This window comes from Haematobia irritans, chromosome 3 (assembly GCF_050003625.1).
Source record: "Haematobia irritans isolate KBUSLIRL chromosome 3, ASM5000362v1, whole genome shotgun sequence".
NCBI lineage: Eukaryota > Metazoa > Arthropoda > Insecta > Diptera > Muscidae > Haematobia > Haematobia irritans.
In genome coordinates, this window is record NC_134399.1 from 229312531 (window position 1) to 229330504 (window position 17974).

At 34.1% G+C, this 17974-nt stretch overlaps 2 protein-coding genes across 3 annotated transcripts in view; both read right to left on the reverse strand.

The window, feature by feature from the left end:
• CycD (cyclin D) overlaps window positions 1–10338 on the reverse strand; it is a 121458-nt gene extending 111120 nt beyond the window's left edge. Inside the window, exon 1 of the mRNA XM_075298305.1 lies at window positions 8874–10338. Within this exon, the coding sequence (XP_075154420.1) occupies window positions 8874–9500 (627 nt within the window). The 5' untranslated portion in view covers window positions 9501–10338. The remainder of the gene's footprint in view (window positions 1–8873) is intronic.
• A 1131-nt stretch (window positions 10339–11469) lies between these two features.
• Window positions 11470–14948, reverse strand: topi (matotopetli). Of its 2 annotated transcripts, none has more exons than XM_075298307.1 (5): window positions 14429–14948; window positions 13354–14039; window positions 12939–13285; window positions 12630–12877; window positions 11470–12168 (listed from the first exon to the last, which is right to left on the reverse strand). In XM_075298307.1, exons 1-5 carry the CDS (start codon window positions 14871–14873, stop codon window positions 11648–11650), a joined length of 2247 nt encoding a protein of 748 aa, XP_075154422.1. In that variant the 5' UTR covers window positions 14874–14948; the 3' UTR covers window positions 11470–11647. The 2 variants fall into 2 exon arrangements, with proteins under 2 accessions (XP_075154422.1, XP_075154421.1); XM_075298306.1 differs by having other exon boundaries at window positions 13354–14132.
• Window positions 14949–17974: the final 3026 nt, after the last annotated feature.

Consider the following 17974-nt stretch of genomic DNA (forward strand, 5'->3'; position numbering starts at 1 on the left):
ATCAGTCTGTGCATCTTTGGATATACAACATTTTCAGATATATGTAAAGTAATATACCATAAAACTTAAAATACATACAAATGCTTTGCAAACTAGGCATCCTCCTTCAAAATATTTAATTTGATCATGTTATCCAATTTAAAAAATATTGTATAACTTATAAAGGCCAAGGAGACATTTCTTAAAACGATGAAATATGGATTAGAGCAATTAAAGCAAATTTCCCCTAGGGAAATACTCTAATAACCAAATTTATACCATATCTATGTATGTGTTTGTTTTTTAGTAGAGGGAATATATAATTATTTAATAAATAAAAATCCTCTACCAATAAAAGATGAGAAATTCCAAACATTCCAGATAGTAATGAATTCGCATGGCAGGCAATGGCATTGGTCAATAAGTGGTGTGTTTCCCAAGTCTAACTATCCAAACCGTTCATATCATTTGCGAGCAAATATTGTAGCATGGGACGACTAAAGAAAGAACGTCTGGTTCCTTCCCTTGGACATTCCACAATATGAATGCGGTTTTGTGGTTAATTAAGTGATACGAACAAGTACGCATGTTTTATATAGAAAGAAAATGGAGCAATCTCTTTAAACGGCCATTTTATGGCGACAATCCAACAAGTTAGGAGTACGTTAGTGGTTTTTATACCCGGCTGCATACGAATGAAATTTTATTCATCTTCGTTTGGTCAATCAAAAAGCCCTTGAGTGTTTGTCTGTTGTAGATGATGCCGCAAGAGGAATGTCAAAGACGACAACAATAATGTGGTAACAGGAGTCAACTAGCATGTCAAATATCATATTTTGCACAGCATGTTTTTGGGAGACGGAAAACAACACCTAATCGACAAAACGAAGTAATAACTGCAACCATGGAAAATGGAATCACGACATGACACTCAACTACCTGTACGTTCATCACTTGTCCTTCTTCTTGGTGTTGTTGTTGTTTTTTTTTTTTGCACATCCAAATCTGAGGCATCAGTTATAATACATATGATGTGTGTCAGAGCTCAGCACATTCCACAAGCATGGCAGATGATGGGAACAGAGATAATCTTTGTTCGTCCGTTTTGCAATTTTATTTTTTCTACATGCATATTTGCTTTAAATAAAAATAACGCCCACTGGTGACACGCCAGTGATAAAAGCTGTCACAATTGTTTATTAAACATTAAATTAAAATGTAACAGCAATTAAATACTAATTCAATTGACGATATGATGTTCATACACTTACTCATCTATCTGTTACGTGCAATGTGTTGCCGGTCGCCACCAGATATGGATGATAAACAATACCAACGGCCGTATTGAAATTTGAATAATGATGCATACATCATGTTTACATATGCGTCTGGACTTTGGGAAATACATAGTGAAATGAAACTTGCGATAAGTATTTGCATTAGAAAATTCATATTTTTTTTAAATATCGTAAATGGAAAATATTTCGGCCCGAACTTTTGGGTTTCGACTATAAGGAGGTCCCTATCATTAATAAAATACACTCTAAACCTCACACATTGCAGGATAAATTTGACATTGTAACTAAAGCACCACGATGGTATCCCATTTCTTTTGACAAAGTCATGACTGATTAGGAAATTTGTCAAACTAAACAAAATTAATATAATGTACCTTATTGTTTGTTTTTCCGAATAGCTAAATGTTCACAAGTTCATTTCAAAACCACCTACATTACTTAGCACATTTACTCTAGACAAAACACAAAAAATAATCAGACAATGATATGTGCCATCTTCCACCAAGACATTAAAAATCTTGATTGTCTTTTGCAAAATTAGCAACATTTGTTTACTTGGTTTAGCCAGAATTTTGTAAAACGTTTCAAGTTGAAGGTTTTTGTTGAAATTCCAGCAATAAGGTTCATTGACATGACTTGTGTATTGTTTTAGAAAGACATATTGGCCAAAACAAAAGTGCTTGTATAGCAAGTTTAAGTTTAAGCGCAATAATCGACATATGCTTGCCTCAACATTATTGCGCTGGAAGTCCCAAAAAGGAGACACGAAAAAGAAAGCATGAGTTATATTCTCAATGCCAGTAACAGAAAAGGTCAAAACAAAAACTAAACTTCTAAAAGTGAAACTCATTCTATCAGGCCTATTACCAATTTCACAAAATTTTGCGATTTGTATCGAAAATAAAATCGTGCGATTTATAATTTCTTGTTACGGAAATCGCGCGTATGGAAATGAAAATCGCAAAATTTCAATTCCACAATGTGTCATAGCTGTTAAAATCAGCTGGTAAGGAAAAAAAACATTTTAGTCCAGCAAAATTTTTTGAAAAAGAAAACAATAAATGAATCTGCAAGTTGCAGTTAATGGCTTTTTTTAATGCAATTGTCTATTTCGAAATACATCGACGCCACAAAATTAGCAAAATTACAAAATAATTATGACGCCACGCTACTCAGTGTTGTATTGAGTTTCATTCTCACCAGTTTCTAAATAAAATCGTAATATTTGGAACACGTTATGCGAATCGCACAACTTCCCTTCAGTAGGTTGTGTCAAAATGGGGTCGCTCCAAAATATACGCGATTATTACTTTACAAGTACATTATTTCGTTATTTATTGTTAAACATGTTCTATACAAGCTTCACAATATCTTTGAAAAATTGAGTAATTTATTTTGAATTCGCAGAATTCGCATGTCTCATCGATTTGAAATCGGAAAATGTTTGCGATGACCGAAACATGTCTAATTGGAGAAATCGCAAAATTTTTGCGATTACGATTATGGGAACAGGCCTGTATGTAATATTCGTTACTAACGCCAAAGGTTAAATGTCCACTAGGATTTTTGAGAAGCATCGGAGAAGGTAAACAAATGCAACAGGGCAACCAATCTCTTTTGTCTACAACTGTACTTCGGAGTTCGATCATGAACTAGAAGTAATTTTCTTGGCCATACATGTTGTATACTTCTTCCAACTGTTTCTTAGCCTTTTGAATTCCCCCAATTAAAAACAAAACCAAAAACTCAACACACACACTCGCACAAATTGACTGTTGCAAACATTGCAGATCCTTAAAGGACTCCTACCCTACAATTGTTCGATTAGAGACATGCAAAAAAAAACGTAAAGAGGAATATCATTCTTTGCTACTCACTCTCTGCCAGAGTATGTCTGTGTTATAAATTCCCATAAAAATGTATGCAGACGATTGCTACTCGAATAGTTCAAGACATGATCGCTACCAAAAAAAAAAGAAAACAAAACACAAACACAGGTAAAACCCACCACCTTTACACTTCAGAATAAATTTCTGGACAAGAGAAAGAAAAATGGAGATAAAGAAAAAGTGGAAGAAAAATAACTCCGTCGCCAACACACCGTACGCTGCTGTACACCAAATAATCGTCGTTTCTTTGGTCCCTCTGACTGTTATCGATTTCTTTAAGAAAGGATTGAAGTTATCGTTTCTACCTCATTGGCTTACAGTTGGACATAGCGGCAGCTGCATTTCTTCTCACTTCAACGACACCAGGGGTAAAATTTTGCAAAAAGTAATGGGGTTTCTACTTCCACAAGGACATACAGGAAACCACGAAAGGTGTTCGAAGGCATATAAGAAACTGCATACGGCAACATGTTGTTTTTCAGTTTAACGAACTACATTTGGTGTTGTGGTGGTCACAATGTAAACTGAAAGTTGCTTGTTTTGAACTTACATCTGTCGTCTCAACAAGTTGCTTGGTTCATACCGAAGGCAATTTTCAAATCAACAACATGTGGTGTGTTGCTTTTTGGTTTTCTTACAAAACTTAACAGGGGATCAATTAACTCGAGTACACATATTAGCAACCAAACTTTTTTGAAATCCTTAGGGGAATAATTGAAATTAAAACTATCACGAAGTCATATTGATAAAAAGAATCCTTTCGATTTCATTGTATGAAGATGTGGCAAAGTTTCATCTAGATTGGAATGCAATATACGGCCCAGTAGACTCCTTTAATTATGAGTTCTCCATGTAAATGTGTATAGATAGCCTAAAAACAATACCTTGTCAGAAACAAAATCCAAAGTAAATAAAATATAATTAAAGCAAAACGCAAATTTATGAATTTTTGGATTTTAAGGAAAATGTTCTTTAATAAAATCATCCAAGAGGGGTTGAAAAATATACCTGTTCATGTATAAGTTTAATTAGCATGTAGCTCCATAGGTCGTATGTCGGTATGTGTCTAAGGACATCCCATACACAATAGGTTTACCATACTTTACTATAAAAAATGACTAGAATATCACAATTTTATAGATCTAAGCAATAGTAACCGCCGATTAAAGCCTTCATTCTTGGCAATGGAGTTATATTAATTTTTCCATTCTGCCTGGATATCATCATTCGAATTTTATAAGACCATCAGGTATACCGGTGAAATTTTAATTCTGTCTTTCGAATCACTTTTAGTTTTTTTGTCTGGATCGGGATAAAGATCGAATTGTGTTATATCGGTTAATGAATTAATTTAGCTACTGTTGAAACGAATACATTATACAAATTCTGAATTAAAGGTATAGGGAGCTATAGAATAGATTCGACAGAAATTGAAAACTTTTACTTAAATTATGTTACGCCATACATTTATTATTTTATATATCCCAACGGTAATATTTTATTTATAGTAGGCATTACAAATTACACTCACTAGTAAAATCCGGGAAATTTTCGGTAAAAATGTCCTAGTTAGGAGACGAATTGCGTAAAAACTTAAAATGGGATAAATTCACCATCATCTAGTCATCTTTAAATCATCTGATGGTTTTCCAATCTAGCTGCTGATTATATTGAAGCAAAATCGAATTAAATTAATAATATTTGTATATCTAATTCAAGTTTAGAAAAGCAAAATTTAATTTGTTGTAGGTATAATGATAAACCAACTTTTCCATTATTCATGGGTCTATCGACTGTGGATTGTGATTAAAGATATTCTACAGGTTTTTACGACTGCTTTCTCTCATCCCAGCATAACTGTAATGAAATCAGATTTCACTATCGTTTTTTTGAAATTCACACTACTAAGCTCAACAGTTTCTAGTTTTGTTCTGGACAATAGATAGAAGGCCATGTTACAACATTCACCTAAGATATATTCCAGAATTTTGTTTTGAAGGCATTTGGAAAAAAATCTCCCTAAAAGTTTTCCATATATTTCATGTGGAAATTCCAAAACTATATAAAATATGCACTTTTACCCCCACATTTGCTTGCGGATTAACATCGTTTTTTTTTTTTTTTGGGTGTTTGAAACTTTGCCATTTTATGTGTCTGTATGTGATTAAACAAAAACAAATAAATGTTGTTGATAACATACATATGCAAAATATAAAAACAAAAGAACAAAATGCTATAATTAACCCCAAAATGTGGGACTCACACCACACAAACAGAGGCGGGCGGCGGTATATACTTATTTTAATTTAGCAAAAGCAAGAGAATAGACAAAAAAATAGTTTGATTGACAATAAATAACAACAAATAAGTGGTAATACCTACATACACATAGAATGTGTGCATATAAACATATGGGAGACTGAACTTACGCACTCCATACATACTAAAGTAAATGGGCTTATAGCGCACAGTATCTCCCATTGACGAATTTTTGGCAAGATTTGACAAAAATATTCCCATGTTGATCTACACTTTCAAGTTGTAGTACTTTTCCTCTACCAGATACATACAATAAATGTTTTATTAAATTAATCTATATATGTATTTATTAATATAATAAAAGTAATACAATACCATAAAATATGTAAGACCAATTGAAAACTGCCCGGACCTTGACACAAAACCATTATTAAGCAGTACATGAAAGGGTTAGTGTCTCTTGTAGTGAAACAATATGTTTGCAGTATTTGGATTTGTAATGAGTTTCCGGACAATGGGGAAATGATGGACGTGCAAAATATTGGACGTAAGAATTGAAAACCAGCACAATCATTACATTTCCACTATGAAGTCCCATCAAATACACCGAAACAACGCCCATTATACATCTCAGTGAAAACGGAACGAATTTCGCATCAAAATTATTCTGAAAAACTAAGAATATAGCCTCACTCAAAAAATGTACCTTGGTGCATAGCAGTGAAAGTGATGTCACATCTCAAAAGAATACTCAAAGTGCTTTAATTCATAATCTAATTACCTGAAAGCTGGATTTAATTGTAGCAGCGCTATCTTCGATCTGTTACATTTCAAATTTCGCATTCTCCAAAAGTAAATTAGATTTTACTTTTAAAATAACAAATAGGATCGAAATATAACCAAGCCCAGAAGGAAGCAGCAGAAAAATTTAATTGGATATTCAGTTTTTTAATTATAATTTGGGGGACATTGCGCAGGATTTATGGGACCAACTTATTTTTGGCTCTTCCGATTAAAATTAAATTGACTCATGTCCTCTATTGATGTCCCTAGTATTATATGGACTAGAAGTTGTTTCTGGAACTATCTTGCAAAATTTTTTTAAGTTGAAGCGCATTGTCAATGTGATTGTACGCTTTGTATATAATGTAAGGCATAGAAATTCCATTTCTGCATATGTAGTACGATTTCTTGGATATTCGTTTAGGAGATTTGTTGATTATGGCAATCTCCTATTGTTTTATAACATCATCCACACTTCTAGACCTTTAGATTTGGTTTCTGTTTTTACCTTTTCGCGTTCTATTAGAAATGGTCAGATATTTATTCCTCGTATAAGGAGGAATATGTATGCTAGATCTTTTGTGGTTAGAATAGCTCGGTGTTTGAGACGCATTTCGTCTTAAACTCATGGAATATATGGCTAGTGCTACCTAAACTGTAAGGTTCTTGGACGATTTACATCTCATCTATTGCATACACACTTGATATATTCTATGGAACTCCTATGTATTTTTAAGTTATTGATTTTATATTGGCTTGCACTGTATATGGGACCAATTTCCACTTATTTCATCGCTATTTTAATAATCACTACTACTCTTGCGGCTGGGGAGCCAATTAAATTAGTTTCTTCCTAGTTTAAGATATTAACTTGTTTACATTATATCGATGGCTCACTATTTTTGTTATGATGTAATATATTTTTATAGGCCTCTATTGGCTTTGTTTTACAGAATTTTTGAATAAATAAATAAATAAATTAGTTTACACTTCCTCTAACGTTTATTTATTTATTTATTATTATTATTTATTTTTTTTTTTTTTTTAAATGAAAATGCTACTTAGAAATAACAAATTTCGTAGACTATAGGTGTATAGCATTAAAGATAATTACCATGTCATGCACTTAAAGAAAAAAGCGTTGCATATCCAAGGCAACCATGTACAATTTTTGTTCAAAAATAGCAAATGGTGATTGGTTAATCGCTTTGTAATTCGCAAAAAAAACATGATATACAGATGTTTTTGCAAAGGTATGCAAATACAAATATTATACACTTATGAACTTATTATTCATAGGTCTGTTTGTAATAGATGTGGTTGTTATGATTAGTGTGGCGCCTGCAAATTACAACATTTTGCTGATGTTTTTATTTCAATTTTCATTTATGAAAGCAAATGATTTGTTCATGACAAGTAAAATGATTCCATTGAGTGTTTTCAAATAACTTCTTAGCTGTTCATATATATATGAAAATGCTATTTCTAGCGAATTGTAGAAACCCTAATTGCACATCAGTACATGATGAAATAACGCATAAATTCTGAACATTATAACATAATAATATTTTACAAAATCGTCCCAAACAGTGCTGGAGATTTAAAAGTGGGTATAGCCACACGGTCATATCCAAAGATAGCAGTAAAACCTCTCATAATTTCACGCTCTTAAAAGCAGACCAATTTTGGGACACGTTAATCATAAAAAATTAACTCTCAAAAATTGACACCTCCCAAAATGAAAACGAACGGTGATTTTCACTTGAGGTAGGTGCAATATTTTAACTGCCATACATAAGACCGCTCATTAATTTGGAGTTTGTATTAAAAATATGCAATATTGACAGGTTATGTAAATTGCAGTAGTTATTTGGTTGTGCTGATTTACACTACTGTGTATAATAATCAAGAGTTATCGTTAAGCTTGATTATATAATAATATAATAAGTCGATTTTGCCATTTGTTTCATATGGGAGAAAATACTAATAATTAATATGATGGTTCTAACGAACATTTTGAGTAGCAAAACAGTTTATGAATTTATTATGGTTTGCAGAAATTTCGCATATCGAGCTTTAATTGATGACGGGACAGCTTTACTCCACTATTCTCTACAAGAGGTGCCGCAGTATATTTTAAAGCGTTTAATGGATGCTAAATAAGCTTGGCCCAAAGTTATCACAGTGGAATGAATAGTCTAAGTGAGCCTGAAATATCAGGGTGCCACTATACCTCGGCCCAAAGTCGCCAAAATACAGAAATGTAGAATGACCGTACAAGCATGCCGGGGTCATTTGCCACATTTTAGAATGGTACTTTATTTTAATATCCGCCAAGCAAGTAGAATAGTAGTATGGAAGACTCTTTTCGATTCTTCTTTGCATTAATGTAAAACCTCACACTGGAAGTTTAAGGCTCTATAGGCATTTACCATGACACCTCTCAAAGACACAATTTAGCGACCGAGGGCACCCACTTCTCAGAGGTGATCAAACATCAAATCTCAAAGAAATTACTAGAATCAATCAAAATAATTTCAAATTGTATTTGAAAGGATGTACGAATTAAATCTTGGAGAAAAAATTCTTATAACTGCAATAATGAATTGGACTACTACGACTCTAAGTCTTTATCATTCATGGATACTCTGCTCATACAACTCACCTCCATCATCCATTCGGCAACAATTTTTCTCATCGGTGGTGTAATATCCTTTTGCACCGTCTTAAAATATGTACATATAGGCTGAGGCCTTTTCTCCTCAGCCTTAAGGGCATTTTCCAAACAACGATCCGTCAAAAATGTTGGATCCTCTGTTGCTGTATTTACATAGTCTAGTGAACGATTTATGAAATTGTTGTTGTGAACGTTTTGCACCGGCGACACTCCGCTATTAGAGTGCTGCTTTTGTTGGTAACCCTGTGATGGTGGAGCACATGTTTCCAAATAAGTATTGTTGGCATTTTCTTCACACGTCAATTTGCCCGAATGACAACTGCCACTGTTACTGGCCGAGCTGGAATTGCTGTTGCTGCTACTCGAGTTGTAACCCGAAGAGTTTGTTGACGAGCAGCAGCTCGATGAGGATAGCGACGAGCTACTCGAATATAATGAAGTTGGTGAGATGTTACTGTGACTGCTGTTACTGTTGGTAGTTGTAATTATGGGCTGGTGGTTCTTGTGCTCTGATGTTTGTTGCTTGGGATGAAGGTGCTGTTGCTGCTGTTGATGGTGACACAATATTTCCGTTTCATATTCCTGTATTATATTTTCAGTGCACAATAGGTCCATGATGGATATATGATGGCTTATTTGTCTCCACGAGATGCTGCAAGAGCCGCTCAAAAACAGCTCACAACTTTTACTTCGTCCACACACTCACACCACACCACACACGCGCGACACACCGGTTGGATATCCCCAATTGATTCACTTCCACTTTATTTGCTAAAATGTTTTTGTATATTGAGGTTATGATCGATCACTTCTTTCTTTTCGTGTGGTTTTACGGCACACTCTCCGCGTTCGAATTCTTTTCGTTTCTTCTTCCCTTTAAGTGACAAATAATTCTTTGAATTACAGTCGGAGGTACTATAATCGCAGTCAAATTTTTGATAATTTCACATGGAAATGGTGATTCGTGATTTTTTTTTATTGGTTGTTGGTTAATTGGATGGTTCCCACTTTTTCTTCAATGCATTCAACAAGTTCCGACTGGATATTTCGTTTTGAGATATCATTTGGGGGTTACTACACGTTCGTTGTTCTCTGCTCACCACAAAAACAAAATAAATAAAAACCAAAAAAACTTGTTGTTTTTGCTTGTTATAAAATAAATTGTCGATTACTTATATTTCTTTTGTTACTTCGTTTTTTTCGGGAACAAAAAATGATTAGATTTTTGACACTGAATGTTGCCAAATTTCGAAGGTCATTTGAGGATTTGCAACAATCCCACTATATACAATGAATTTATAATAATAGTCGTATCTTCAATGAGGCATGTTTATTTTATTCTGGTAAGAAAATTAGTAACTTATTAACTGATCATTCACACTCGATATTGTTGTTGTTGCTTTAGACCCACTCACTACACACTACACCACCATTTCCACACTGATCACACTTTGAATTGTTTTGAGTTTTTGATCCGTTTGGCAGTTGTGCTCGGGCCACACAAACAATATGTTAACGGCGTTATATAAATTAATTGAGCTTTGTGTTTTTAATATCGTTCACACATTAAGATATTAAGGATGATTCTTTGGTCGGTTAACCTAAATAGCACAGTATGATACGTGGCGCATTAATTCACAACTGGGAAATGATCAATTAATAAAAATACCCCATTATAACAGAACAATCTTAAACAATGGAAGGTTTTAATGTTTCGTTCAGTCACACAAAAACTTAAAAAGTTATTTTAGATTATGCAAAGAACAACCGTGTCTATATTGTTATTAATTACGCGCAACTTTGGTGAAACAGGAACTTGGTGATTGTGTGTAAACACAACCATATCGAGTAGCGATAGGCGACACATTTGACCGTGACGAAGTAGTGCAAAATAGGGTATTTCTCACCTATCGTGTTGATAGTTTTTAATGCTGCACATTTTAATCGATTTCGTATTTTTCGTTTTATATTAAGAAAATAATTCCAAACTTAACAAAGCTGCATTTAAGTTTAAAGGTAAGTCTAATAAATGTATGATGACTTGTCGCCCAATTGAAATCTATTCGCCGTTTTACATGCACATTTTGGGTAATGCGCTTTACAGAATATCAGTTATTCCGGACGGAATGTCGGTGTTTGTAAAGAATCTTGCAGTGTGTCGGATCGATACGATTTGTCGGCGATGACTAAATAATCGGTAAATGTGTTATCGATCCCATAAACATGCAGCAGTTTCGGTTATGCCTTCGGACTTAACTTATATTGTGCACAATATATGGGATACGTTCGACACGAGCACTGTCGTCCGGAATAACTGATAGTCTGTAAAGCGCACTTAAACAAAAGTTGGAGATTTGTAAATCACATTTCTCGTATGAAAACGAGATCTCAAATACCGAAAAGGTGATTTCTTTGTGGCATTTGAACATGAGAGGGTCTTGTAACTCTCAGAATCCACTATTGGAAAATATTCCAATATTAACATACCTCGCTTCTCAAGATTATTTCTGATTTCGTAAACACATAAAAAAGACAATAGTTTGTGGTGCGAATAAAGATTTTTACTAAATAATCTATTTAAGAATATAATCCAATTGGTCGAAGAATTTATTTATATATAAAAAATAATATATAAATTTAAATCCAATCAAGTAATGGTTCCAAACAAAATTAAAATGTAATTAAATAAAAAGTTATTTAGAGGACAATAAAAAGGAATATGAAAGACAATAGGATTAGTTAAGCATACAATTTACGAAGTATTAATAAATTCCAAAATCGATAGGGTTATTTAGATTGGCATGCATTGTGGACATCACATCATTGGTAGATTGTTCAGGCATAATAGTATTCGCTTCTTCGCCGCCTATTGCAGCTGCATACTGTAGTTTTAGTTTTTGAATTTGCATTAAAACTTTGCCATTTTCATCTAATTTTGAATGTCTAGCTTTAATGTGCTTTTCACGATCACCACGTTGACGGAAATTTTTGGTACAAAAATGACAGCCAAAAGGTTTCTCCCCTGAATGTATTCGCTGATGGTTTTTTAAAGCATCAGCGCGATAAAACCTTTTACCACATTCTTCGCATTCATAGCGACGTTCCCTGCGGTGTATAAGGCGATGTTGATAAAATACTGAGCCTGTAAGGAAACGCTTGCCACAAGTAGTACATTGATAAGGACGTTCGAAAGTATGACATTTACGAATGTGGTCGTTTAAATCTGCGCGTATCGTAAATTTTCGAGTGCATCCTGATTCTTTGCATGCAAATGGTTTTACGCCTATTGGAAGATCGGGAATGTTAAAAGATCAAGTTCCACATTAAAAGTAAGAAAGATTAATAATTAGTTTTAATTAAAAAAGAGTGCAGTAAAAATATATTAGTCTAGATTGATTCGAGATTAATTGTATTTGTTCACCATTCGACTTTGGTTACAGCAGCTTCGAAAATTGAGGTCACTATCCGATCAGATATTAATTTAAAATACGGTTAACAGATTAAAGGAAATGAATGTTGGTTCAGTTTCGCCCCTAATCTGTATACTAAAAGCTTTTTTTTAAATTTTCTCTCATCAAATAATGCTTCATTTCTTTAAACTGAGTGGTAGAATCACTTATAAAAGCTGTAAACACTCAGATATGGCACTAACATTACTAAGTGGAGATACGCTATTATTGTCCTACTGTAGAGAACATAAAACGGAACATTCTTCTATCTTTTATAGAATTCTTACTTTCTCACCTTCATGGAATCTCAAATGTTGCCTCAAATGGCTTGACTGAGTATACGATTTACCACAGACATCGCACAGATGGAGTCGAACTCTTTCAGACACGTCCTTTTCACCTTTGTTCTTTTTAGAATGTCTCTCTTCATAATGGGCTAAGCTATCTTGAACACTTTCAAATAATTCATCGCAATAGCCGCATGGCATTTGAAGAATTCCCGTACGTTTATTTAAGCGGGGATAGAAATGATAAGTCGTATAACTAAAAATAAAAAATTGTTATGAATGCATGGAATGGCATTTTGAAATTTCTCCAAATTTACCGATGTTCGAGCAAAATGTCAATTGACTCAAATTTATTTTCACAAACGTTGCAAACAAAGTACCGCTGTATTGAAACCTTGTAAACTCTAATATTCTCCCGCACATAAACGCATTCGGTCCAGTGATTGGTAATTGCTTTTGCTGTTTTCACATAAATATCACAGGAAAAACACTCAAATGGCCTTTCAGGTCTATGACATGACGAATGTTTAAATAAATCGGACACATCTGAGAAAACAAAGTCGCAAAATTCACATTGTAAGACACAATTTAATATAACTATTTTAAAATATTTATTGTTTTTAGTGTCGGAATGCTTGAGGCCATTCGATATTTTGGAATTCTCCTGCAAAATTTTAAATCAAAATTAATGAAAAAGTTGGAAATTTTTTATAAAGGGATACAAACACTTACTTCTAGTTTAAGAAAATTTAACGCCTCATCTATATAGGCCTCATAGGATACATCTCCATAATTATCCGTTTCACGTTCATCCTCAGAGTTATTAGAGAAATGGGAACATAAATGTTGGAAAGCACTTTTCCGTTCAAAGAAAATTCGGCCGCACAAAATACACTTGATTACCACTCGTAGAGTGTTATTGGAAGGCTGATTGGCATGTGTATCCGAAGTTGACGGCAGGTCCATGGTATGCTTTTCCATGTGACGCAATAGACCTGATGCATGGACAAATTTTCTCTCACAAAACGTACACTTATGAGAAATCTTTGAAGAGCTTTTGGCGTCCATTAGCGTAGTAACTTTAGATGTCATATTTTCCGAAGCGTATATATCATAGCTCAATTCTTCTTTTAGGAAGCGTCTTATACGTATTTGGTTTTCTTTTATGAGGCGTATACAGTCCGTTCCCGTGGGTTCTAGTGGCATATCCTTCATTGCTTCAAGTGATTCTTTTAGGGTCTTCTTGATGGCTAAATTGATAGATTGCCCTTCAAATGATTTTGCTTGCCCTGAGGGTGCTATGTTTAGAGTAGGTTCCTGTATCTGTTGTGAGATCACTATTTCAGAATTCGACTGCATGTTCTGATTTCGATTAGGTTCGTCACATGGCGCTGAACAGTTTATTGGGAAAACGTTTGCTGTTTGTTGTGTACAGTAGATATGAGACTGGACATTATTAGATGACTCATTGTTTTGTTTAGAAGATGGAAGTGGACATGCAACTGGCAGTTCTATAATAATGTTAATCGAAGAATAATCAAAGACAATTAATTGCGAGAGATGAAGTCGGGCGATATCTAAAATAATTTCCACCAACCCTAACGAATTAATGGTCATTAGCAGTCGTGTTGCAAAAGAATACCAAAGAAGGAAAAATTGCCACATTTGGGTATACTCAGCCTTTTTTTACTGTGTGGATCTTTGCAGATCAAATCTATGACGGTTATTATGGCTAGGCACGTTTTCATGCCTATGAGAGATATTACACCTTCAACGCATAATAGTATTGTCCACAAGAAAATCTTACCTGCAGATTGGTTACATCCTGGTTGCTCTAGTAACTGTAACAACAAAAGTTCCTCATGTGTCGGCTTCAAGTGTTGAGTTAGAGATTCCTCCGTTGGCGTTGTATTCATGGAACTTTGCATTGCTGTAACCGTATCACAAATATTATTAAATCCATATGTCGATGGACATGATTGTAACGTCTGAGTAAATATGGAATGATCCACAGCTCCACTTTTGTCTTGAGGCTCACATTTCGTGCTAGCATGACAATTTTCTGTAGTAGGTTGCGCTGCGTATGAATCATTATGAACTTCAGTATTGAGAGAACTTGCAAATAAATCTCCCACAGCCTCAATGTTCGGAAAGGAATCACCAAAATAGGAATTAAGATCCATCCATTGAGAAAATAGTTCAGAAATCCCAACATCATTTAGATTCATAAAATTCCTTTGATAATTGTTCATGGCTGCTTTTAAAAAATTCCGTTTCGAGAAGGAATGTTTCTAACGTATCCATAAAATAAATTCAAAATCATGGCCAACCGTGATTCATAAAGCTTTGAAGCCTACCAAATGATTGCGAAGTCAATCACTAAATTACCACGTAATTTGCCTGCGCACACAACGGAATTGTTATGGGTCCTACAGAGATGAATTTTCTCACTAAATAGGTAATGCGCTTTACAGATTATCAGTTATTCCGGACGGAATGTCGGTGTTTGTAAAGAATCTTAAGCGCTTTACAGACTATCAGTTATTCCGGACGACAGTGCCCGTGTCGAACATATCCCATATATTGTGCACATTATAAGTTAAAGGGAACCTTATACGGTCGGATAAACCCTGCGACACAACACGTTGCGGCGACAAATCCGCTAGTATAAGGTCATGTTCGCGTGTTGCGGGGACGTGTTGGCATAAAATCAAAACAACTTTGATTTTTTCTGGTTGGGAGGCACAAATCTTCACGTGTAAGGGGATGTTCGCCAAACATTAGCAAAAACTAATTTATTTTCATAATTAAAACAAGCATTTCTGCAATGAAATTAATGAGGGATCGCTAATTCAGCTTGGAATTTTTATTGTTTCTTACATATTTACTAAAAAATGGCTTTACACCTAACTTTTCGTCCATCTTCATTGTTTGTGTTTATGCTTCTTCTTATTTCTTCATGTTGTTATTATAATTGTTCGTGCAGTGTGAGGGTAAAACTTGAACGAACACACAACAAATAGGCGAACCTCTGTCGTAGTGTTTATCCGACCATCTATAACACATTCACCGATTATTTAGTCATCGCCGACAAGTCTTATTGATCCGACACACTGTAAGATTCTTTACAAACACCGCTATTCCGTCCGGAATAACTGATAGTCTGTAAAGCGCATTACAGTGTGTCGGATCGATACGACTTGTCGGCGATGACTAAATAATCGGTAAATGTGTTATCGAGCCCATAAACATGCAGCAGTATCGATTACGCCTTCGGACTTAACTTATAATGTGCACAATATATGGGATATGTTCGACACGAGCACTGTCGTCCGGAATAACTGATATTCTGTAAAGCGCATTATAGTCTACAATGCGCATAGCACGAACAAACACAAAGGAAAATATTATTTTCACATGTCCATATTCTTAAAAGCCTTTGTTTATTATTTTTTTTTTCTATGAAACTTATTTCAATATTTTGACATATATTTTGAATAGGGTATGTTATTCGTGGTATATTCCAAATTAGGTGGGTTCACATTCTAAAATTGACCTGTTTTGAACTTGTTTTTTAGTATTGCGAAAACGACTCGTTTTGAAGTGCTTATAAAGGGAAAACATTTCAAACCCCAAAACATGCTTGGTGAGAATACGGTATTACTATAGACCTACCATTAATGTCTACGTCAATCTCGTATTATCAGCCATTCTAAAGCATCTTGTGGTAGTCTTGGTCCGCCCTTCATCAATCAATCCCAACAATTTGTAAATTTCATCATGATATCCTTCTAATTCATAATATTTAGTCAAACACAATTTATAAAACAATCGTAGCCGAGACAAGGGTCCTATGATAATGTACATCTGCCTATATAATTATTATCCTATCCGTAGCTAAGGTCTGATCACAACCCTGCCAGCATTTCAATGTTCCGTTTCATCCTCATCGCTACCACAGACTCGTAAGTGACACTGCAACAATCGCCAACTGTGATAGTATTTTGCCATCACTATTCGCATGAAAGTATTTTGCCATCACTATTGTTACAAGAGCCATTTTATATTTTGTGAAACACCAAGCACAACTAGCTTCTCATAATTTATTTAAATAAAAACGATAATGGAGTGCTGAAAACATAGTTATTTCGCTTAAAATTGTAAAAGGTATATTGGTGAACAATTTTTAACTTTCCGAATGGAATAAAGTGATAGTTTTTGATAGTCACGCTGCCTCCATTGGGAATAAAAGCACTGGCTGATAGACGCTACAACATGTAACTTGCAACTTGTAACTCAACATCAATCTTTTATTAATGCATATAAATATGTTAAATGTGATGTGATAGTCGTATAAATGTTATATTTATGAGAATTTATAAATGTTTAATAAAATTAATAAACATCTAAACAATCGTGTTTTACTTGACCACAATGATTCGTTTACAACTATCTTAAAATGCACTTTCTCTGATTGTTTGAAGGGACCCTTATTGGCGTCCTTCTAAATGTATCCAGAAGGACACCTAAAATTGCACTCATGCGATACTTTTTTGTAGTAACTTGGTATAGTGTATTATTATTATTGTTATTATTATTATTATTTTTTTTTTTTGTTTTTTTTTTTCCTCGTCGCCAAATATATAGTGTATTACACTGCCAAGTAAAACGCAAGCGGCTTCATCTATGCTCAAATGTATACTAAACTCCTTTATTAAAATTCAAATGTATAAATACAGAAATGATATTTTAGTTCGGTATAGATAACCGATTGGATGTGTGTGTTAGTGTGTGAGATACATTAGCCAATGAGAGTGAGAGTGCAATGTTACTAACTTGTTTTTACAAACTTGAGAGTATAATGTTAAAATAAGATAAATGTTCGAGCTTAATAATTGATACTCTACACTTGGCGTGGTACAACTTCTCAATAGTGACGGCGCTTTTCCGAGGAGTTTTAGATATCGTATACGACTGTTTTCGACGTTGTGGGGATTCTCGGAAGCGACCTCAAATTCAAAAAATGTTGGCAGGGAACTTTGAGTCTGACTCATGTAGTCATAGTCTAATCTCTCCCACATTTATCCCTCTTATGTTTAATCTAAATGGAAAATAATATTATATATTATACTTCATAATTTTTATCTTATTCATATAGTAACGGTAAACGATTATATCTCCTTCTCAATATTTAAATCCTAATTTTTATATAGCATTTTCACTTCAAATGAAAGCTTTTACAAATCAAATGAATCTTTTTAAAAATCAACTGAAACCTTTTGAAGCTTTTTTCATTTCAAATGAATTTCTAAAATCAAAGGACTTATTTTTTATGAATTAATTTGTAATTAGC

Bases quoted from the DNA above. Each gene is read 5' to 3' on its own strand.
- topi (XM_075298306.1), bottom strand. From the start codon at position 14,873: ATGAACAATTATCAAAGGAATTTTATGAATCTAAATGATGTTGGGATT. The intron at 14,133-14,428 runs GTAAGATTTTCT...ACATTATTATAG, and splicing joins AGGATGTAACCAATCTGCAG to AACTGCCAGTTGCATGTCCA. The intron at 12,169-12,629 runs GTGAGAAAGTAA...ATCTTCCAATAG, and splicing joins ACATTTGAGATTCCATGAAG to GCGTAAAACCATTTGCATGC.